The following is a 24,254-nucleotide window of genomic DNA, read 5'->3' on the forward strand; positions in this document are numbered from 1 at the left end:
AAAACGCTTGGGGCTTGGAGAAACATCGACTGCGGGGTGACATGATAGAAGTTTACAAGATTATGCATGGGATGGAGAAGGTAGAGAAAGAAGTACTTTTCCCCCTTTCTCACAATACAAGAACACATGGGCATTCAATGAAATTGCTGCACAGTCGGGTTAGAACGGATAAAAGGAGGTACTTCTTCACCCTAAGGGTGATTAACATATGGAATTCACTGCCACAGGAGGTGGCGGCGGCTACAAGCATAGCCAGCTTCAAAAGGGGGTTAGATAAAAATATGGCACAGAGGTCCATCAGTGGCTATTAGCCACAGTGTGTGTGTGTGTATGTGTGTATAAATAAATTTTTGGCCACTGTGTGATACAGAGTGTTGGACTGAATGTGCCATTGGCCTGATCCAACATGGCTTCTCTTATGTTCTTAGCATTTGCAGATGATGTAATCTTTATTAATGAAAATCCCACTCATGTAACACCATTGTTGCTTCGTAAGATACAAGAATATGGAGAATTGGCAGGCTTTTATATAAACAAAGAAAAATTGAAAATTTTGTGCAAAAATATTTTAAAGAGCAAACAGGAAGAATTACAGAGATTAATATTGATGCCAATAAAGGTCTATGTATGTACAGAGATTAACAGAGTGTGAAGTTACCTCTAAAGTAAAATATTTAGGTGTGGAAATAACAACAAAAAATATTGATTTGTACAAAAATAATTATGAGAAACTCTGATAACAAACAATTTAATAAATGGCAAAGAAAACTTTCAGAATTTGTATGGGCCGGGAAAAACCAAGAATCAAAATCCTGACAGATGTGAAAGAAAGAGGCGGATATCAACTACCTAATTTAAAGCTGTATCATGATGCAGTATGCCTGGTGTGGATTAAAGAATGAATGACATTACTAAATAGAAAACTACTAGCATTAGAAGGTCATGGAAATGTTTTTGGATGGCATGTACTATGGGAAAAATAAGATGGACGGCTTCTTCTCACATCATTATATAAGAAGTAATTTGTTAAATACTTGGTCAAAATATAAAAGATATGGAGATGAGAGAAGACTGCTTTGGATTGTGCCAACAGAAATAATAAAATTTTATTCAGATATGAAAGAGGAGAAGTGGTTATCATATAAACAGCTTTTAAAAATTAAAGGAGGAAAGGTGGAATTAAAATCGGCCGAGGAAATACAGTATAAATATAATTGGTTTCAATTGCAACAAATAAAGAGTTTGCTTGAAATATGGAATAAGACAAGAACAAACAGAACTGGAGAGAATGCTGTTTGGGGAGAATGAAAAGCTGATTTCAAAGACATAAACTATTACTGAAATGGTCTATGGAAGATGAAGTAGTTAAATCACAAATGATAAAATGGATGATAAATATAAATAAAGAAATACAGATGGAGTCATGGGAACATTTATGCAAGAACTCTATGAAAATATCTACATGTTATAAAATTAAGGAAAATTGCTTCAAAATGTTATCTAGGTGGTATATGACACCTAAGAAACTGGCAAAAATGAACAAACAGGTGTCGGAATGATGTTGGAAATGTAAAAAACAAGAAGGATCTTTCTACCATATGTGGTGGGCTTGTGAAAAGGCAAAACAATTTTGGCAAATAGATAGAATGATAATTTGGTATATGCTTTCAGCTGTAAGGACATTGCACAAATGTGGAAACAAGACAAAATACCAGAAATGTGGGAGTGGATTTTGAAAGTTATGCATTGGAGTGAAATGGACAAACTTACAAGAATCTTAAAAGAACAGGATTTAGAGAAGTTTAAAAATGAGTGGGCAAAATTCTAAAAAGTATGTTGGAAAACAATTGAATGGTAAAGGATATTTGGTGATTTTTGACAATGGTTAATCTCTAAAGAAACTTTATGTGGATTATAGTAAAACGAGATTATTGGAATATATCTTTTTGGGGTTTTTGTTAATGATTTAAGGACTACTATGAAGATGGATTACAATTATAACCTATGGTTTTTTCTTTTCTTTTTGATGTTTTTTCTATGAAATAAGATTCTTTAGTAGATAAAGTTTTACCTTTTTAACAAATTAAATAAAATACACTGCCGGGGTCACCAAAAGGGGGGTGGGATGGAGAAAATGTAATGTATATGTATTAATTTTTAATAACAAATGATAATGAGTTATTACAATATATTACAGCATAATAAATTGTTTTAAACACAAACATGTATGTTTAAGCCAATGGCTGGGGCTGATGGGAGTTGTAGGCAAAAAACATCTGGAGAGCTACTGTTGGCTTTAAGGCAGCTGCAATAGAAAACCTGACAAACAGCTGAGAGTCAGGAGTAATGTGCTCCAACCTTTCCACTGTTTTTCCGATCTACCTTGAATGTATCTGGGAATTTTTTCCAGTTTCCCCCCCAAAATCCTGAATATTGATATTTTTGTGGTATATTCTCAACTCAGGTAAATGCACACCCCTAACATCGACTTCTCAATTTCCAGTGCAAGTGGGGAGGGGCACTGGGCTCAACCTGGTCCAGGTCCACAATTAGTGATCTATATTAAATTATTTAAATATGAAATAATGTTTCCCTAACACATATGCCATCAACAATAACTCATGTGGTTTAAATAGTCTGAATCTCAGTCAGAGAAAGAGGACTCTGTGAGATGTCATGAGCTCCTTTACTGAGACAACTTGAGCAAACATTTGATTTGTGCATGAAAAGAAGTATTTTTCCTCCTCTCTTTTTTCCTTACAATTTAGGCCGAGTATGTGACTGGCCCAAGGTCACATAATGTGCTTTCTAACTAAGTGGAGACTTGAACTTTGGTATCCCCAGCATTAAACCAACTATAACAACTACACGACTCGCATACTGGACGCACAATGTGAATCTCCAAATCTATCTCAGAATCCATAGTATATCCTGGCTTCTCAGATAAACTCACTTTAAATTATGGGAGCGTTTGTTTGGTTGTCCAGGACAACAGAATCACCTCACTTTCTATAGTAGGCAAACCAGTTTTATCTCCTCCCCTTTAATTTAAATACAACCACCACCCTACCCTCAAAAATCACCTCTTCCTACGTCTTCCATTTCCTTTTCTCTTACGCTGTAAGTTTGAGGAACCCTTAACTTCCGCCCATTGTGATGACCCCAAGTGGAAGGCGAACTTCTGAAGCTCCCAAGGGAGGCGGCTGCTCCCGCCACCACAGCGCACTTTTAGCCACTTCCCAGCTGAACTCTGCCCGGTCACAGACTAAAAAGCAGCCTAAATGGCTCAACGTCCCAGCAAAAGAAAACGGCGTTTGCAGACTTGTGTTCAGCTGAATGAGGCTGCGCCGTGCGCTGCACTCGTCTGACGGAGCTGCTGGGCGCACGCGCAGTGCCCCCGCGGGAGGGGCGGCCAGGACCCCCTCCCCTCCCCTCCCCTCCCGAGAATGAAATCCTCCTCACGACATCCAGGGTTAGGAACCGCCCACTTTGCAGCCGCCAATCACCGCTCTTCCCCCACAATCCTTTTCACCGGGCTGGCGGCGGCTGAAGATGGCGGCCGACAGTGAGGTAAACCTTCTCTCCAGCTTTTGTTCCTCCGGCCATTTCCTCCTTCACCCGATGCCGACTAGCACTTGTCTTTTTTCCTGTTCCCTTCTCCCGCAGCCCGAATCGGAAGTGTTTGAGATCACGGACTTCACGACTGCTTCCGAGTGGGAGAGGTGGGTGTCTCTTCCCGGGCCTCGGCTGAATCCCGCCTGCTTTGCTCCCGGGGCGCTTTCCCAGCCGCCGTCCACTTCCCGGGGACTCGCCCTTGGCAGCAGCGCAAGGCTCCTCTTAGACGCGCGTTTCCTTCCTTTAAGAAGTTCAGAGCCACGGATATGGTTCCCCCATTCCCTAAAACTGCTGGTGCGAGAATTTAAACCAGCACCTTCAAGATGTTGGATTCTAGCCACTTTACTACAATCCAAAAACACAGCACTGTGACACGCTGGCTCTTGTTTTTCCTTTTCTTCCCCTTCTTGTGCTTATTTAGTGCTGACTCATGTTATCCTAGCAACAACTCTATGAGACTGAGAGAAAGGAAGTAGCCAAAGATCCCCCCCCCCCCCCCGTGAGCTTGCATGTGAAATTGCCATGCTGAGTCAGACTGTGGGTCTGTTGAAGTCCTTGTTGTCTACTCAAACTAGCATTGGTTCTCTAAGATCTCAGGAAGAGGTCTTGCACATCTAACCCCTGGTCTTTTTAACTGGCATCATGAAGCCTTGAACCTGGAACCTTTTCTGTACAAAGCTAGTGCTCTGTTACTGAGTCATGGCCTTGACCCTTAAAACGTAATGTATGGAAATTTGAATCTTGGTCTCACAGATCCTAGTCAAAGACTCCAACTGCTGTGCCGCATTGGCTCTTTCTGACTTTCTCCTTGTCTCTCTCTCTCTCTCTCTCTCTCTCTCTCTCTTAATCTGTCAACTCCCAGCATTTGAAGTCTCTCAAAAGACATCAGCTTTTAAAAACAAGCAACTAAATTACATGTTGCCACTTGTGCTGCCCATCTTAGGTTTGGTGTGACCTATTTTGGGGTCCCAAACCAATTTTTAAAGATCTTTGTCTCTTATTTTCAGAACTGGATTTTGATTGTGCACTTTGAATGAAAGGTATTTGCCTCCTGCCATACAGATAGCTTGCTCCATACTGTGACTGCTAGCAGCATATGGAGAAGGGGGAAAATTTCGATCCGGAAGGGGTACTTCCTAGTATGGGAGAACTTGTAATTTAACATTAATAAGTAGGTGAATCCTAAGATTGTAACATTAACTAAATTTCTTTTTCCTCTGGTACATAACCTTAGATAATAATGGTCAACTTCTCACCAAACACCTGTATCTTATTTATTTCATTTATATCACACTTCCCCCCCCTCCCAGTGTGGGACCTAAGCAGCTTACATAATTCTTTTCAGCTTTGCATATAAGTAGTAACGTTTACTTTATAGTTAGGAGTCTCCTTACGTGGTTGGTACCTGTGAATTTGGCAGGCTAACTCTGAAGGAAAAATGAATGGTTAAACAATTGAATGGTTAAACACTTATTTTGGCAGGGGGGAGCTTTGTGTGGTTTTTTCATCACTTGGCATTTGTGCAGAGAAGGGGATCACTAAGAATGAAATAATAAGATGTTATTCACTAGCTACAAATAGTAATACTTGTATGGGCAGTTGTGTGTGAAAGCCTATTAATGTTTCCAGATTAAACAGTACAAAGCAGGAAATTTGAACCAAATGTAAATATTATTTTATGTGACATTTAAATTGTAAGTGAATTATGTGCTAGTATACTTTGAAAGGGAACAGTGTCCATTAAATCCATCTATTTGGATTCTCAAGGTTATCTTTTTTTCCCTCCAGCAGCCATTAGGAAAGAACCAAGCAAAAAATTCTCTGTATCACTTGGTGGGAAAACTGTATTTTTATTGATTTTTAAATAATACAAAATGGAAACTTTTTCAGTCTATCAGTTACTGAAATGTATCCTAAATGGATGTGCAAGATCTCGTAGCACAAATCTGATAGGGTCTAAAAAGCTTATGTGATAAGGCTTGCTTTCTGAATAATCTTTTTAAAAATATATGTATTGGGTATTCAACACAATACATATACTGAAGAATCATTACAGTTTGATTAATATTCTGGTTCAGAGTACTTACATCATCTGTATTCTTGGGATACAATCACAAAATTGGTGCCATGATTTTTGTGCTATTGCTTGTCAAGTCTGGCCACAAGTTTTGAATTGATCAAAAAGTATGAAAAACAAGCAGTCTTTTACTGGTCAAATGATTTTGTAGACTTGGGATTAAAACTCCCAGGACATTCAGACTCTTAACTGAAAACTTAGTTGCTGATTGCACATTCTGCTTGTTCAATGGGACTTCAGTTCAAATGAACATGATTAGATTTTGGATGTTTTCCATTTCTCCCCCCTCCCCAAAGTTTATTTGCTGGTTTTTCATCTTTTTTGGTTGAATTCCATGTAAATTTTCTGCTAATAGAATGGGGAAGGTGCATTTTTTTTAATTCCCACATCTACTGCCGACCTTTGATTTCTCCCTCATTCTGTTTGGGTAGTAGCGGAGAGAGATGAGGAAAACTCACTCTGCTGACAGAAATACTGTCCATCTTTGGAAATGATCAGTGGGTCTTTGTTGGTAGTGATTATTTAATATGCATTGAATTGCATCTTTTGAAAGACAGTGTAGCTTCTTGAGTCATGAAATGTGAATTCTTATCAGGCAACTCAGTCTTACTCATGTTTACTTGCATTTTGCTAAGTGAGGCTATCCAAAAAGTAAAGTTATGTGTTTCAGGCTAGGAACAAACTTCTACCAGCAGTTTGCTGTTTTATTCAAAGTATACAAATAAAATACTGTATTATGAAAAGATAAGACTCACTGGAAAAGACAGTTACACTAGGAAACGTTGAAAGCAGAAGGAAAAGAGAAAGACCCAACATAAGAACATAACAGAAGCCATGTTGGATCAGGCCAATGGCCCATCCAGTCCAACACTCTGTATCACACATATATATAAATTTTTGGCCACTGTGTGATACAAAGTGTTGGACTGGAGATATATATATATATATATATATTGATGCCCCTTCTATGTCTGCCATTTTCCCCAATGTCTGGTACCAATATTTCTTCTCTATGTTCTCCCAAAGTAAACTATACACTTCTAGACCTTTCGAACTTTCTCAGGTAGATCTTCCGGAGTGGCCCTCTGTGACTTCTGATGAAGTTAAAGATCTAATTTTGCAATTGAAATCAGGTAAAGCTGCAAGACCAGATGTTATTCCCTCTGAAATCCTAAAGTTAGATCCAGATTGGTGGGCTACTCTGCTCGCATCTCTCTTTACTAGTATTGACAGAACAGGCATAATTCCTTAAGCCTGGCTTAATTCAATAGTGGTTCCAATTTATAAAAAAGGAGATCCCGCCATTCCAAATAATTACAGGCCGATTAGTCTCCTATCCACCATTGGTAAATTATATTCTAAGTATCTGCTGAGGAAACTTGAACAATGGATGACACGAGAAAAAATTCTTGGTCCGGAACAGCTGGGTTTTTGTAAAGGCAAAACTACTCTCGATCATTGTAATACTTTGTCCCATCTAATTTCCAAATACACTATTGAGAAAAAGATGAAATTGTATGTAGCCTTTTTAGACTTAAAGGGAGCATTTGATTCAATTGACAGAGACCTGTTGTGGGATAAACTGGAACAAACAAGTATTGATAAAAGACTCCTTATGCTCATTAAAAAATTATATACTTTCAACTTTTGTCAAGTCAAATGCTCTTTATCAGGCAATCTTATGTCAAAAATCCCATTAAGAAAGGGGGTTAAACAAGGTTGTGTGTTGGCCCCCTTTTTGTTTAACCTCTTTCTTAATGATCTTGCTCCCTTTTTGTCAGATACTGATCATTATAGTCCAAAACTTGGTGCCAGGCATGTTCCCTTACTGTTATATGCGGACGATACAGTCTTACTATCTTGTTCCAGAATTGGATTAAAGCGTTTGCTTGTTCTCTGTATCACCTTCCTTAACAACAATAAGCTCCTATTGAACTATGACAAATCTAAAATTGTTGTTTTTTTCAAATCTTGGAAACCAACTAAATGGTCAATAGGCGGCAAAGAGATAGAACAAGTAAAATACTACAAATACCTAGGAATTCATTTTCAATATAACACACTTCGGACTAACCATCATAACTGAATAATTAAGTCAGTCAATGTTAGCGTTGCAGCTATCCAGCGCTTCTTTTACAGCAGAGGCAATCAGTTTATCCCAGCCGCGCTAAAAATCTTTAAGGCTAAAGTGATACCGCAGCTTTTATATGGGGTCCCAGTGTGGATCACAGCCTTGGATAATAACATTGAAGGTGTCCAATCAAAATTCCTACGGAAAATTCTGGGATTCCCAAACTGCGTACTATATGCAGTTTTGTGTTTAGAAACTGGGATGAATCTTGTGGAAACACAAGCATGGCTAATGTCACTTAAATACTGGCTACGGCTACATTTCCACTCTGACTCAGAGAGCCGTTTATGTCAACTACGCTCAGAATCTAATTTGTCAAATTGGCTAGTATTTATTGAGAGGAAAATTAAATCTATGGGCATTGATTTAGATTCACTTCTTATGCTATCTTTAAAAGATGCTTTTTTGAAACTTAAGCTCAGAATTCTAGATATTGAAATGCAAACGTTATATAGCCTGGCCAACAAGTCTTGCTCCCCGCTGAATTTCGAACTTCCTCTCTCAGTAGGGAAATTAGCATCATATTTCTCCTCTCTACAAGCTCCACAGCAATGGTGTGCGTTCTCGTTAACGAGATGTAATGCATTACCATCTGCTATCCTATTTGGTAGATTTAACAGGATTGAGTACTCTAATAGACACTGTCTTTGTAATTCCAAGTGTATTGAAACTATTTCCCATGTATTATTGAACTGTCCTCTTTATGATGATATTCGTTGTATATACTTGAAAGATACCTTAGCAGATATGTTGGGCTGTGGTGATTCAGGCAAAGTCCACAAACTTTTAAATGACACTTGCGCTGAGATAACTTTAATGGTGGCTAGATTTCTTCAACAGGCCATGGAAATAGGACAGAGAATGGTTCTGGAATGACCACATTTTATTTGTTTTAATTATTTAATTTGGCTAAACTCAACTCATATATATTTTACTTATGTATATTAGCTCCCTATGTACTCTATAATCTAGGATTTTATATTATTTATATTGCTATTTTACTGCTAAATCTGTTTTATGCCAATAAAGGCTTGCTGTTCGCTGTTCGTTTGCTGTTTACAAACATATATACACACTGTGGCTAATAGCCACTGATGGACCTCTGCTCCATATTTTTATCTAACCCCCTCTTGAAGCTGGCTATGCCGCCGCCACCTCCTGTGGCAGTGAATTCCATATGTTAATCACCCTTTGGGTGAAGAAGTACCTCCTTTTATCCGTTCTAACCCGACTGCTCAGCAATTTCATTGAATGCCCATGTGTTCTTGTATTGTGAGAAAGGGGGAAAAGTACTTCTTTCTCTACCTTCTCCATCCCATGCATAATCTTGTAAACCTCTATCATGTCACCCCGCAGTCGACTTTTCTCCAAGCTAAAGAGCCCCAAGCGTTTTAACCTTTCTTCATAGGGAAAGTGTTTCAAACCTGTAATCATTCTAGTTGCCCTTTTCTGTACTTTTTCCAATGCTAGGATACCCTTTTTGAGGTGCGGTGACCAGAATTGCACACAGTATTCCAAATGAGACCACACCATCGATTTATACAGGGACATTATGATACTGGCTGATTTGTTTTCAGTTCCCTTCCTAATAATACCCAGCATGGCATTGGCCTTTTTTATTGCAATTGCACACTGTCTTGACATTTTCAGTGAGTTATCTACCACGACCCCAAGATCTCTCTCTTGGTCAGTCTCTGCCAGTTCACACCCCATCAACTTGTATTTGCAGCTGGGATTCTTGGCCCCAATGTGCATTACTTTGCACTTGGCCACATTGAACCTCATCTGCCACGTTGACGCCCACTCACCCAGCCTCAACAGATCCCTTTGGAGTGCCTCACAATCCTCTCTGGTTCTTACCACCCTGAACAATTTAGTGTCATCCGCAAACTTGGCCACTTCACTGCTTACTCTCAACTCCAAATCATTTATGAACAAGTTAAAGAGCATGGGACCCAGTACAGAGCCCTGCGGCACTCCACTGCTTACCGTCCTCCACTTGGAAGACTGCCCATTTATACTCACTCTCGGCTTCCTATTAATTAGCCAGTTTTTGATCCACAAGAGGACCTGTCCTTTTACTCCATGACTCTCGAGCTTACTAAGGAGCCTTTGATGAGGAACTTTATCAAAAGCTTTCTGGAAGTCAAGGTAAACAATATCTATTGGGTCTCCTTTGTCCACGTGTTTGTTAACTCCCTCAAAAAAAATGTAACAGGTTAGTGAGGCAAGATCTTCCCTTACAGAACCCATGCTGAGTCTTCCTCAATAACTCGTGTTCATCAATGTGCCTACTCATTCTGTCCTTGATAATGGTTTCTACCAACTTTCCCGGTATTGAAGTCAGACTGACTGGCCTGTAGTTACCCAGATCTCCTCTGGAACCCTTTTTAAAGCTGGGGGTGACATTTGCTACCTTCCAGTCCTCAGGAACGGAGGCAGATTTCAATGAAAGATTACATATTTTTGTCAGGAGATCCACAAGTTCAACTTTGAGTTCTTTCAGAACTCTTGGATGTATGCCATCCGGACCTGGTGACTTATTAGTTTTTAATTCGTCCACCAGTTGTAGGACCTCCTCTCTTGTCACCTCAATCTGGCTCAGGTCTTTCAACACGCCTTCCAATAGAAGTGGTTCCGGAGCAGGCAAACACTTCTCATCTTCCACAATGAAGATGGAGGCAAAAAATTCATTTAGCTTCTCAGCCATTTCCCTATCCTCCTTCAGTAATCCTTTGACCCCATGGTCATCCAAGGGCCCCACTGCCTCCCTGGCTGGTTTCCTGCTTCTAATACATTTGAAGAAATTTTTATTGTTGGTCTTTATGTTTTTTGCAATATGCTCCTCATAGTCCCTTTTTGCCTGCCTGGTTACAGTCTTGCATTTGATTTGCCACTGCCTGTGTTCCCTTTTATTAATTTCACTTGGACTAGCTTTCCACCGCTTAAAGGAGTCCTTCTTACCTTTTACAGCTTCCATTACTTTGTTTGTTAATCATGCAGGCCTTCTCTTATACCGGTTTGTACCTTTCCTAACTTGTGGTATATATTTTATCTCAGCTTCTAGGATTGTATTTTTAAATAGACTCCAAGCTTCCCCAAGGGTTTTGACTGTATTTACCTTTCCTTTCAGTTTCCTCTTCACATGCCTCCGCATCTCAGAGAATTTACCCCTTTTAAAGTTAAATGTGGTTGTGCTGGTCTTTTGGGGCAAATACAAATAGTGAAATCAATAACGTTATGGTCACTGCTCCCAAGCGGTGCGATCACTTTTACATCTCTCACCAGGTCTTGGGCATTACTTAGGACCAAATCCAGGATCGCCCCACCCCTGGTAGGTTCTGTGACCATCTGCTCCATACACAGTCATTAAGAGCATCTAGAAACTCAGTCTCTTTCTCTCGACCAGAACACATATTGACCCAATCAATCTGCGGGTAGTGAAAATCACCTATGCTGACACAGTTTTTTCGCCTAGCCACCATCTTTAAGCCTTCCATCATATTATAGTCATCCTCTGTCTTTTGATTTGGTGGGCGATAACAAACTCCCATAGTTAAATTTCCTTTTGGGCCCTCTATTTCAACCCAAAGTATTTCTTTAAGGGAGTCTAATTCTCTGACCTCAGTCTTACTGGACCGTATGCCCTCTCTGACATACAGAGGCACCCCACCTCCAACCCTTCCCTCCCTGTCCTTCTGATATAACTTATATCCAGGAATCACCGTGTCCAACTGATTCTCCTCATTCCACCAAGTTTCTGAAATTCCAACAATGTCTGTTTTCTCTCAACACTAAACATTCCAACTCACTAATTTTACTTCGAAGACTTCTAGCATTTGCGTACAAACATCTATAATTTCCTAGACAAGCTAGGCCTGCCACCTTCCTCCTGCCGCCTCGAGACTCTGGCAGGCAGTCCATTCTGTTTGTCACCATCTCAGTGGACAACTCTGTTCCATTACCCGGTAGAAAAGTATTTGCTAACCCTTCATCTTCCCAAACCAGAGACATTTCGTCTTCTGTCGGCTTTCCCCCTAGTTTTAGTTTAAAAACTGTTTGCCATCTTTTTGATTTTAAGCGCCAGCAGCCTGGTTCCATCCGGGGACAAGTGGAGACCGTCTTTTTTGTACAGCTCCCACTTGTTCCAGAAAGCATCCCAGTGTCTAATAAACTGAAACCCTTCCTCCTTGCACCATCGTCTCATCCACACATTGAGACTTCTAATTTGTGCCTGTCTCTCTAGCCCTGCACGTGGAACAGGTAGCACTTCCGAGAAGGCTACCTTGGAGGTTTCCCGCCTAGCAGCCTAAATTTTGCCTCCAGGACCTCACGACTGCATTTCCCCACATCGTTGGTGCCAACATGCACCATGACCACCGGCTCCTCCCCAGCACTGTCTATCAGCCTATCTACTACACGTGTAATGTCCGCTACCTTTGCACCAGGCAGGCAAGTCACCATACGGTCAGTACGCGGTTTTGCCACCCAGCTGTCTACTTGCCTAAGGATTGAATCACCAACTACCAAGACCCTCCCTCTCTCCCCGCCCAGGGATGGTTCCTTGGCGCAAAAGGATTCCCGTTCACCAACCGAAGAAGAGGTCTCTTCTGAGGGCACATTCCCCTTATCCTCAGCTCGGTGCCCTGTTCCCTCTTGACCCTCACGCTCCCTGGCAGCAGCGTGGCTGCCACGTTCAGATCGGGGCTCAACTAACACGTCCCCGAGAGTCTTCCGTGAGGGCCTAACTGACTGTCTCTGCTTCTCCAGGTCAGTCACCTCAGCCTCAAGGGTACGAACTCATTCCCTGAGGACCAGGAGCTCCTTGCATTGAGCACACACCCAAGACTTCTGTCCTGAGGGCAGATAGTCATACATGTGACACTCAGTGCAAAACACTGGAAAGCCCCCACCCCCCTGCTGGCATTCTACCTTCATGAGATGGATTGATTCAATCAAGGAAATGGTCCTCAGTTTTCATTACCTGAGCAAGGCTGTTAATGTTAAGATGTTTTGGAGACTATTTATTCATAGGATCACCATAAGTCAGAAGCAACTTGATGGCGCTTAACAGATACAAGCATATAATTTTATGAGAGAAACACAGTGAGATATCCCATTCTGTTCATGTTCTATATCATTTTGCTGTTTTTGAAGCAATGCATAGGTATATTTCAGGTATAAATTGTACCATAAGTTCTTCTGCTCTGACAGGTGCTTTAAAATAGACTGCTTACATATGGCATGCAAACACTGCCTTCTGTATAATATGTGTATTTGCAGTTTGCAGACCTGGATTCTAATTGTTGGTGTCATAATTGTAGTTATTTGTAGAAGACTTAGGTTCTTATATTTATTTTTATAAAGCTGAATTGCAATATGCACGTTGTGTTACAATAGTTTTAAAACCTGCCTTTCTCATTAGATTTATTTCAAGAGTTGAAGAGGTTTTAAATGACTGGAAGCTTATTGGTGTTTCATCAGGAAAACCTTTAGAAAAGGTGAGGATATCTGCTTTTGAAATATTTAGGGATCATTACAGGTGACTTGCAATCCTTAACTGTGTGAAGTAGCAAAGTGAGTCATTAGAACAAATGTAAAAGGGAATTAATTTGGATCCACAGGATGGGAACAGTGAGCTGACAAGGCAGAGGTTCTCCTGGTTAATAGAAAGACAGACCAGGGACTTAAGATTTCCCCTGTCTTGTATTGAGCTATCCTAAAAAAGCCAGGTTTGCAGCTCGGCAGTACTGTTTCATACCTTAGAAAAAACAGGAGGCTGCTGTGGCTTGGAGTGTGTTTGTCCAGTTTTGGCTGGTACATCAGATTTAGCCACAGTGATCCATGTCTTACAGTATTTATTTAATTAAAATTTTATGCTGCCCTTCCCTGCAAGCAGGCCACAGGGTGGCTTACAAAAGAAAGGAACAGATAATTCTCAAGATACTGGTTTATACCAACTGATATCACAAGGCTGAGTTTTTAGAACAAGTATATGCCCAATTAGAAAACAAGGGTAATTTCCTTTGTGGTAGCATTAGTTTGGCACTGGAATAATTACTAAGACTTGGGTCTGGACAAGTAACTCACTCCAGTTAAAATAGAAGTTTATTTATAAAACCATACAAGTAAGTGAAAGGAGTGCACAGTGGAGCAAAAGAACACATGTAAAACAATAAACCTGTCTAACTAAGCTGACCTACTGCTGCGCCTAACCAGGTTGCAGCAGGAAATCAAATAAGTATAATCTTCAGCAGCTTAATAGGGCATCAAAGTGGAAGCCCTAGAGAGTAGCTGACTTCTGTGTCTCTCTGCACCTTCAGATCTCAAGTCTTTGGAGCTCTTCTTTATGATCATCATCAGTATACTTGAGCCTTGCTCCTGGGCTTCTTTCAAACCAGCCCAGCTGTCAGCTTCTTAATTAGCTGCCCAATCAGTATGCTTAACTAATCAAATGTTATATCTAAGATAGATCCATAGATCACTAGCTGTCATCTCCTTAGGGTTGCCAAGTCCAATTCAAGAAATATCTGGGGACTTTGGGGGTGGAGCCAGGAGACTTTGGGGGTGGAGCCAGGAGACTTTGGGGCGGAGCCAGGAACAAGAGTGTGACAAGCATAATTGAACTCCAAGAGAGTTCTGGCCATCACATTTAAAGGGACAGCACACCTTTTTAAATGTCTTCCTTCCATAGGAAATAATGAAGGATAAGGGCACCTTCTTTTGGGGCTCATAGAATTGGACCCCCTGGTCCAATCGTTTTGAAATTTGGGGGATACTTTGGGGAGAGGCACTAGATACTATATTGAAAATTTGGTGCCTCTACCTCAAAAAACAGCTCCCCCAGAGCCCCCGAAACCTCCAGATCAATTCCCCATTATACCCTATGAGAAGACGTTTCCCTCTCCACCCCCCTCCCCCCGCCCCCCCCTTTCTGGGAAATCTGATGCAGGAGACAGAACTCACTCACCTCCGGAGGTGCAAAGGCACATGGTCCTTTGGGTGCGTGGCTGGGCTCCCCTCCCTTCACCGGCCAGCTGACTGGGGGCGGGAAGCAGCCTGAGAAAACGGAAGAGCTCTGGCTGCTGCGATCGGGGCTGGGTGCGAAGGGCTGCCGTTCTCCTCCTCCCCTCCCCCCCGCTTTCCCTTTTATGGCCAGCGGGGGGAGGAGGCTCCAAATCGGGAGTCTCCAGGCCTACCGGGGGATTTGGGACCCCTACATCTCCTCCAACTGTCATTCAATCTAGGTGGCCAGCTGCCAAACAATTAACATGACAGGTCCCAGCTGCTATCTGTTGTAGTGCAGATAGCCCAATTACAGCTGCTGAGAACTCACTATCAGATATTTTAAGTAGTGATCCTAAAGCTACTTAAAACTTGGAGTATTGGCTTTTACAGAAAAAAGGTATGAGCTTTAAAAGCAAATACAAATCTCTGTTATGGAAGACCAGTTCTTGACAATAATAAATAACCAGAAGGTAAAATCCTACAATAATATTTTATTATTGTATGTATGTATACATAATATGTGTACATCAGTAATACATCTAGTCTGAAGTACTGCAATATACTCTATTTGGGGCTGCCATCGAAGAGTGTTTGGAAGCTGCAGCTAGTGCAGAATGCTGCAGCTAGACTGCTGGTTGGGACCAGCTATGGGGGGAGCATATGTCCCTGATATGACAGCAGTTATACTGGCAACCAATCTGCTCTTGAGCCCCATTCAAGGTGTTGGTTTTGACTTTTAAAGCCTTACTTGACTTGGCACTGGGGTATCTGGAGGACTGTCTTCTCCCATACAGTCCTGCCCAGGAATTAAGATCATGGAGAAATGCCCTCCTGACTGTCCCACCAATTAAAGATGCCCATTTGGTGGGTATACAAGAGAGGACCTTTTCTGTGGCAGCACCCCTATTATGGAACAACTGCCCCAAGGAGGTACACCTGGCCCCCTTATTGATGATCTTCAGGAGGGAGTTGAAGACAGTTTTATTTAGGAATGCATTTTGATTGGTTTAGCTGTTGTTATTGGCAGTCCTAATTACAGTTTTTAAACTGTAATGTTTTTATGTTTTATAGTTGTTTCTTTATTTTATTTCTTTATTATAATGTTTTACTTACATTGTAAGCCACCTTGAGTTCCACAAGGAAGAAAGGCAGTTATTAAATGTTTTAAATAAATACAAAGGAGATGGAAAGATACTATACTTCAACATCTTTCAACTCCTTTTATGCAAAAAAAGTTGTAAAAAACTTTCTAATAGTAATAGCAGAACTGTATTGCAGTATTTTATGTGACATGTATAGTGATACTATATTGCAGTTAATGCTGCTTAATGTGTTTGATATGCAGGATGTATATACCACAGAAACATGGGAGGAAAGATCAGATGAGATTTCTTTTGCAGATTTCCGATTCTCTATCACACATCATTGTCTTGTGCAAGAATCATACAAAAAGGATTCCAAAGAGGAGCTAATAGAAGGTAGAAAATTAAATTTGGGTAGAAATTAATGGCCTTAATTTTATGTGTTAGGATATTATATTAATTACTGATATCTGAAAATATTGTGATACTCCACAGCAAACTATACATTTTGTAGATAAAAAAGTAGGTAGCCATGTTGGTTTATAGCAAAATCCAACACCAACCAAAATAACACACCATAGTGTACAAACTTTCAAGTTCTCTAAAACTTCATCAAGCTAGATGTTAAAAAATAATGTGGGAGGGGGGAAAGTTCTTTCAAGCTGTGGTCTTGAGGTCTTTGTCTGAATCCTGTGTAGAATTCTTTACTGGCTTCAGTGTATGTGGTTGGTTGGTATCAGATCCCTTGATATGCTGGGAACAAGAAGCAAAAAGATGGAAACTCTCGCAAATTGGTGCTACCTTGTCAGTCATAGTCAAGTAAGTGTGCATGCACATGAAAGTTTATACTTGGATAAGTTTACATGTAGGATTTTCTTCTGACTGTAAATTTAGATACCTAATATTTGTATCCTTGTGAATGGTTTCACAGATGCTCTTCCAGTTGCTATGCAAGACCTACTGTGTATGAACAATGATTTTCCTCCCAGAGCACATTGTCTAGTGAGATGGTACGTGTGTTATATTGAAATGTTCCATGTTGTTTTCTGGAACTATGTTAAAATTACAGCATAAATAATTTTGTAACATTGAGGAACTTCAGTTGTTTAAAACAATGTTTATGATGCAAAATACATGAAGATTAAGCTGATGGAACACAGGTTTCCTTATATTCCCATTCCTCCAGTTGTCCCTTTTAACCCCACTTTCTAGAGTTGATACTGGAAGTTATGTCAAGGCCAAAAAGAGGGTTGGGAGACTGCAGTGCTGAGAGAGCACTGGACTAAATTGTTCCTTGCTCTGCTGGCTATGGGGGAGGGATCTGACCAGCCATCCTTTGCATGGGTTTTTGTTTCTGTGGGTTCTGCAGCCATGGGTACCTGCTGTTTTTGGTGTCAAATGGAACTTCTGGGGAATAGAAATACAGAAGAGCTGTAGCTGGTGGCTGAACATGCTTGCATGTACTAGGATAACATCCTGCAGGAGTAACTTCAGACTGGATTGGAGTCAAACAAGCATTTAGTGTAATTAGCTTTAGCAATTTGAGAAAGATTTGAAAGTTTTCATGTGTGAATAATTGAAGATGAATGGTTCTGAATATGTTTACTTTTAAAATCTGTCATTGAAACTTGCTTCTGTTCTAGGTATGGCTTGCGTGAATTTGTGGTCATTGCGCCAGCAGCAAATAATGATGCTGTTCTTAGTGAATCCAAATGTAACCTCCTACTAAGTTCAGTTTCTATTGCATTGGGGAATACTGGGTGGTAAGTCAGGTTCTACAGTTATTAATGTTATTAGTCTGTTGTATTGTAGAATATTCTTCCCAATTAGAGAAAATATTGTTCAACTAATGGCAGTGATGGGTATAGAGCTAAGAATTTTAAATCTGAAATAACTAAAACAAATACAGAAAAGAAAAATTTTATACATGAAGCAGCCCTATACTGAATCAGACCCTTGGTCCATCCAAGTCAGTATTGTTTACTCAAACTGGCAGTGTCTCTCTGGAGTCTCAGGCACAGATCTTTTGCATCATCTCTTCCTGGTCTTTTTAACTGCAGATGTTAGGGACTGAACCTGGGGCCTGCTGCATGCCAAGTAGAGGTTCTTCCAGTGAACCACAGCCTCTCCCCATATTACTCACATTATACTTTTGTTGTATTTGGATTACATAGTTGAGTAAATAATAGCATGAATTGATTGCTGGATTCAGTTTCTCTTTCCTCCCCGTCCCCTCATTCCAATATTGCATGTATGGCAGAATAATTCAGACCCCCTCCTCCCCCCCACACACACTATCAGCCTACAATGGCCTGGACACCAGCTACTGTGAATGACACATGGAATAGGGCTTTGTAGCTGCTTGCAAACTATGTAGCTTTGTGAAAAAACACTTTTGAGTACTGAGAAATCCTGAGTAGCTGCATGTGAGGTACTACAGGGGGCTGCAGTGGGAATGGGAATTTGCACAAAGTCTCCCCCCCCACACACTTAGTGTAAACAAAAATGCCTTCAAGCAACTTTGGATCCAAGGTACTAATTTTTTTACCAAATGTATCTGTAATCAGCAAACAATTGTTTGTCCCCTCCCCACCATATATGTTGTTAAGCACATCTGAAGTCTGTGGAAATATCATAGCCAGAATTTAAAGTGTGTAAAGAGGAGGTTCAACAAGATGTGTATGTGTGTGTTTTAAACAATTTTATTATCTCAACATGGACTACCATTATGTGTCATTCAGTGCTTCTAATACAACCTTAAGATTCAAGTGCTTTGGTGTATGTCTTTGGTGCCATTGTTCTTGCAAGTCCTAAATCCTGACTGGGTATAGCAAACTAATTGGACAGCATATGTAATTGAACTTTAAATATACTTTCCTTGTAGATATTTTGGATATCATAGGAAATCATGTTAAAACAGGTTTTCAGGTTTTCATGGCTGGTAACATCATTAGGGTTTGTAGAATCTTTCGGGCTCAAGTGCCGTGTTCTACTGGAGAAATGCACAGCAGCCAAGAAGGTCAGAGCGCCTGCTCCGGCTGCAACGCCACTGAGGATGTTCTCCGCAGCTGAGAACGAAACGTCTGGAAGGAAAACTTTCTCCAGTAGAACACGGCACTTGAGCCCGAAAGATTCTGCCAACCCTAAGCATGTAAATAGTTAAGTAATAGTTAAGTTAAAGTAAATAACTTAGTGTATACATTTTATATTTAGGGTTGCTTTAAAAGCTGTGGCTTCCTATACTGGACATTCTTTGGGGGCAGTTGAAACCATGTAAATGTTGTGTTTCACAGTCTTGCATGCATATATATACACATATGGACTGTCTTTTGGTTGTAACAGTTTCAGAGTTACTGATGAAACTGGCTGTGATGCAAAAAACCCTTTTTGAATATTTGTTAGACAATGGCTAGCTTGTCTGTGCACTGTAGATGTTCAGCTTCCTGTGTTTTCTGCAAGTCCCAGGAAGCAAGAAATATGCCCTCCTGGAAATGTACTGGGTAGCTCTGTTGCACCAAATGTTGATTGTCCCTGTTAAGAAGTGTCTTCTCTATTGTCACCAGTGACTGAATAGCCCTAGTTCATCTTGGGAGTTCTGGTGGCCAAAAGAGACAATGTCTGATGTTCAGCCTTTGCCTCTGCCAAAGATGAACATATGAAACTGCCTTATGCCAAGGCAGGTCATTGGTCTGTCAAGATCAGTAGTGTCTGCTTTAAGTGGCTTCTGCTTTCCAGGATCTCAGATCACTTGCTACCTGATTTTTTAATTTTAAACTGGAGATGCCAAGGACTGCACCTGGGAAAGTATGCAGAGCAGGTGCTATGGCACTGAACCATGGCCCTGTCTCAATAGAAGTTCTTTGAATATGTGTGCACACGCATTCTGTTTTGCTGAATGTGCATGTGATTTCCTGTGACAAGGACACAGCGAAATATACAAATTATTGATTGTCATGTTGCACAATGTTAGCATTTTTTTTTACTCTTCTGTTGATCTTCTGCATTTTTTTTTACTCTTCTGTTGATCTTCTGCTGGGTGTTTAATAGGTTTAGAACTGCCTCCCTAAAGAACAGTTTGATATGGTTTCATTCTCAGTATCAAGGTAAAAAATGATAACACTTTTTAATCCTTTAATTTTTTGTGCATTTTTCAGCCAGGTGCCATTATTTGTGCAAATTCATCACAAATGGCGAAGAATGTATGTTGGAGAGTGTCAGGGTCCTGGGGTTAGAACAGATTTTGAAATGGTTCATCTTCGGAAAGTGCCCAGTCAATATACTCATGTATCAGGACTATTAGACATCTTCAAATCCAAGATTGTAAGTATTGCACATGTATGCTGAGAACTGTTTTCTTCACAGAAGCTGGGTGCTGTTATAACATTGTATGCAAATATATCTGTAGTACAGGTTAATGCAGATTGAGCTCACAAATTCTGTTACTTCATGGTGATCTGATACTTATTGGACCTGTACAAATTCACAGATGTTTCAAGACAAGGAGTTCGTGGGGTAGTCTTAAAGTGGCTTACCTTGTTCCTCCAATATTGGGGACAGACGGTAGCTCTAGGAGAGAGAGTGTCAACTAGATACACCTTAATATTGTCAGACCCCAGAGTCAAGAAACATGCAGATGTTTAACTCAGACGTTTATTCCAAGCATCTTAAGGCACCATTATCATTTCAAGCAAAGCACAGCAAAAAGCGGCGGGCACATTTGGTGGGTATTCTACATCCCCCTTCCCCCCCCACTCCAGTTCAGGTGCAATATCTAATATTTCCTCTAGTCTCCTCCAGCACGACCTTAGTTACCATGTTAACAAACAGCAGAGATAACTGTTGGGATTGCGCCGGCTGGTGAAAGCAATGCAAAGCGAAGCAGCAATTATGTGTCTCACTCAACCGTTACAATTGCTCATGGTCTCTCCCATAATAGTAACAAGTTGTTATATGACAAGAGGATACAGTTTAGGGTAGACTCTTGACATTCTGCCCTCCCCCCCAAGATCCCTTCCCCCCAGGCTTGTCTGGATATTTGTTGTGAAAGTCTTTATAATCAATTTACTGCAGTTGGTTTCAGAAGCAGGGACCCATTTGGCTTGACTGAGTCCATTTAACAAGATAAAACAGTTCACCCCTTTTTACTTTGGAATCCAAAATCTCTTGCACCTCATGATGAATTTGATCACGTATCAGAGTCGGAGCTGATGGCGGTTGCTGCAGGTGCCAGGGCGAGGGACCAGGGCTGCGTTTGAGATCGCTGGAATGGAAACAGGGGTGGACATGTTTTAAGTTTTTAGGTAATTCCGTTCAACAGTTACTTTATTTATAATCCGCTTAATGGGAAACGGTCCCAGATATTTCATGCCTAGTTTTTTACAGTTTTGAGCATTAGGAAGGTGCTTGGTGGAGATGTAAACAGTATCTTCCACTTTAAGGTCCCATAGTTCAGAGTGTTTTTTGTCATACTGTTCCTTGTACACCACTTGTGCTCTGATCAATTCTTTTTGTATGGCCCCCCAACCCTGTGAAATCTTAGATCACCGTTCTGTAAATTCCACCGGGGCAGAAGGGGGAGATGGTAGTTCAGGGAATGGTCTCCATACCCATTTACAATCTGGAAAGGTGAGGCTTTTGTGGCACTATGCACACTATTATTGTAGGCTTACTCTGCAAATGGCAAAAGTTCCACCCAGTTATCCTGCTGGAAGGACGTATAGAATCTCAGAAATTGTTCGAGCACTGCATTTGTCCGTTCCGTCTGGCTGTCGGTCTAGGGGTGATATGCTGAACTGAGCCCCCTCTCAACCCCAGCCAGGCTGCATAGGTGCTCCCAGAATTTGGCAACAAATTATGTTCTGTGGTCAGAAATGACCTTATTTGGGAAATCGTGGAGGCAGAATACATGCTGTTTAAACAACTTGGCTAGTTTTTTGGCTGTGGGCAGCTGCTTGCATGGGGTAAAGTGTGCTTGTTTGGAAAATGTGTCCACCACTACCCACACTACTGTCTTCCTCTGGGATGGGGGAAAGTCCATTATAAAATCCATGGAAATGCAGTCCCAAAATCTGGACGCGGGGGGTAATGGTTGTAGTTTTCCGGGGGAAGCCGGCAACATACTGTGCTACGTCTTTTTGCAAGCCCAGCCACCAAAACGGCCGTTCTAAATGGATAGTTTTCACAAAGCCAAAATGCCCCCCCTGTTTCGTATCATGGGCCCTCCGGATTACCTTGCCCCGCAAGCTGTCTGGTAAAAACGGTTTATCCCCCTTTAACCATAACCCCTCCTTAGAACAATGCAATTGTAATCTGGCGGCTCGCGTGCCAGGGATTCTTTAATGGCTTTGTAGAACGTATCAGGGGTCCCCACCTCCTTGTGAGCGGGTGGTGACCAACGCGCTCAGTTGGGCGGGGGTGAAGAGGAAGTCGACCACTTCTTCCCTTCTGCTGTTGTGCTGTGGGAAGTGGGAGAGTGCATCAGCCAGGAAGTTCAACCTCCCAGGAATGTGGCCCTGCGTAAATTTGAATCAATTAAAGAACCATGCCCACCAGATCTGCTTATTATTGAGCTTTCAGGTGGCGATGAGGGCCGCCAAATTTTTATGATCTGTCCACAATTCAAACAGTTCTCTTGCCCCTTCCAAGTAACGCCTCCATTTCTCTAGGGTCAGTTTAATGGCGGAAGCCTCTTTGTCCCACACCAACCATTTCTGCTTGGTGGAGCTGAATTTTTGGGACAACTATGCACAGGGGTGCAACTTCCTGTCCTCCCCCTCCTGGAGCAACATGGCTGCAAGGGCCACGTCGCTGGTGGCACATTGAACCACGAATTTCTTATTTTCATCCGGGTGGATCAGGCAGGGCTTGGACACGAATTTGGCTTTCAGTTCTTCAAACTCTGCCTGGCATTGAGGCGTCCAATTTATGCTGGTGTTGCCCTTCAAGGCCGCTGCCCCCTTCCCTTTCATTTTCAATAAGTCTGTCGGGGGAGGGTCACTTCAGCAAAATTGTTTATGAACCCCCTATAAAAATTGGTGAACCCAAGGAAACTTTGGAGTTGTTTACGGGTTCAGGGGGCCTCCCAGTCTACTACAGCTTTTATTTTGGTGGGGTCCATTCCTAACCCTTGCGCTGAAATTCAGTACCACCAAAAGTCAAGCTCCGTTTGGTGGAACTCGCACTTGGACAGTTTGGTGAACAGTTTGTTCTCATACAATGTTTGCAGTACCTGCTGCACCAGGTTAACATGTGAGGGGAGGTCTTGTGAATAAATTAACATGTCACCCAGGTAACAGACCACACCCTTATACAAGAATCGTCGTAAGACCTCAGTGATCAAGTTCATGAACACCCCGGGCACGCCCTTCAGCCCGAATGGCATCACCAGGTATTCGTATTGCCCCAATGGCGTGTTGAAAGCTGTTTTCCACTCATCCCCCTCCTTAATCCAGACACAGAAGTAGGCATTTCGGAGATCCAGTTTAGTGAAGATCTTCCCTTGGGATACTTCACCCAACAAGTCTCTTATTAATGGGAGGGGGTAGGCATTACTCATGGAAATCGCGTTCAATCCCCTAAAATCTGTGCAAAGTCTTAAGCTGCTATCTTTTTTCTTTCGGAACAGAATGGGGGCTGCATGGGATTTTGCCGGTCTGATGAACCCCCTCTTCAGGTTGAGTTCTAAGAACTTCTGTAGTTCCTCTTGCTTCACCCTACTCATTGAGTAGAGTTTTGCCTTAGGGAAGGGCTCTCCCTCTACTAGTTCAATGGCACAGTCAGTGTCCCGGTGCGGGGGCAACTCGTCAGCTTCCTCTGCATCAAAGACCTCTTGTAGGTCTTGGTACTCTGGGGGGATGGAGGAAACCACCACCACCGTCAAACATAGTCTCTCTACTTGTGGAGGAGGCTGAGGCCCCCAGCCCTTATCCCACCGGTGGTGGTCGCAGTCCTTATCCTGGAAGTAAATTGTACAGCCACTCCACTGCACAAAAGGGTCATGATCCACCACCCTTTCCAGGCTAAGCAGGAACGATCGCGGCTCCCAGTGTTCCCTCACCCCAAGGGCACAAGGCTCGGTACCTTCCGTGCAGGGCTTTCCCCTCATCACCCTTCCATCCATCTGTTCAAATACTAATGGGTTGGGTAGCAGGGCAGTCTTCAGTCCCAGTGCCTCCAAAAGGCTCGGGGAGAGTAAGTCTTTAGAGCACCCCGAATCTAACAATGCCCTCACACAAGAAAAGCGCTTAGTCTTTACTAGGTTCACTAGGGTGATTGGGACATAATATAAGGTGTCTGAAAGTCTCACCCGAACTGGTGCGGCTATCATGCAGACCTGCTGTTG

At 41.7% G+C, this 24,254-nt stretch overlaps 1 protein-coding gene across 4 annotated transcripts in view; it reads left to right on the forward strand.

The window, feature by feature from the left end:
* Positions 1-3,537: 3,537 nt before the first annotated feature.
* RAB3GAP1 (RAB3 GTPase activating protein catalytic subunit 1) overlaps positions 3,538-24,254 on the forward strand; it is an 84,840-nt gene continuing 64,123 nt past the window's right edge. For all 4 annotated transcript variants that reach the window (XR_009556304.1, XM_060257120.1, XM_060257118.1 and 1 more), the window contains exons 1-7: positions 3,538-3,570; positions 3,667-3,722; positions 13,249-13,324; positions 16,177-16,309; positions 16,845-16,923; positions 17,557-17,676; positions 20,068-20,233. Coding sequence is in view for 3 of the 4 variants with exons in the window: in XM_060257120.1 (XP_060113103.1) it covers positions 3,553-3,570; positions 3,667-3,722; positions 13,249-13,324; positions 16,177-16,309; positions 16,845-16,923; positions 17,557-17,676; positions 20,068-20,233 (648 nt within the window). In the remaining variant the exon portion in view is untranslated. The remainder of the gene's footprint in view (positions 3,571-3,666; positions 3,723-13,248; positions 13,325-16,176; positions 16,310-16,844; positions 16,924-17,556; positions 17,677-20,067; positions 20,234-24,254) is intronic.

This window comes from Heteronotia binoei, chromosome 16, assembly GCF_032191835.1.
Source record: "Heteronotia binoei isolate CCM8104 ecotype False Entrance Well chromosome 16, APGP_CSIRO_Hbin_v1, whole genome shotgun sequence".
Classification (NCBI taxonomy): domain Eukaryota; kingdom Metazoa; phylum Chordata; class Lepidosauria; order Squamata; family Gekkonidae; genus Heteronotia; species Heteronotia binoei.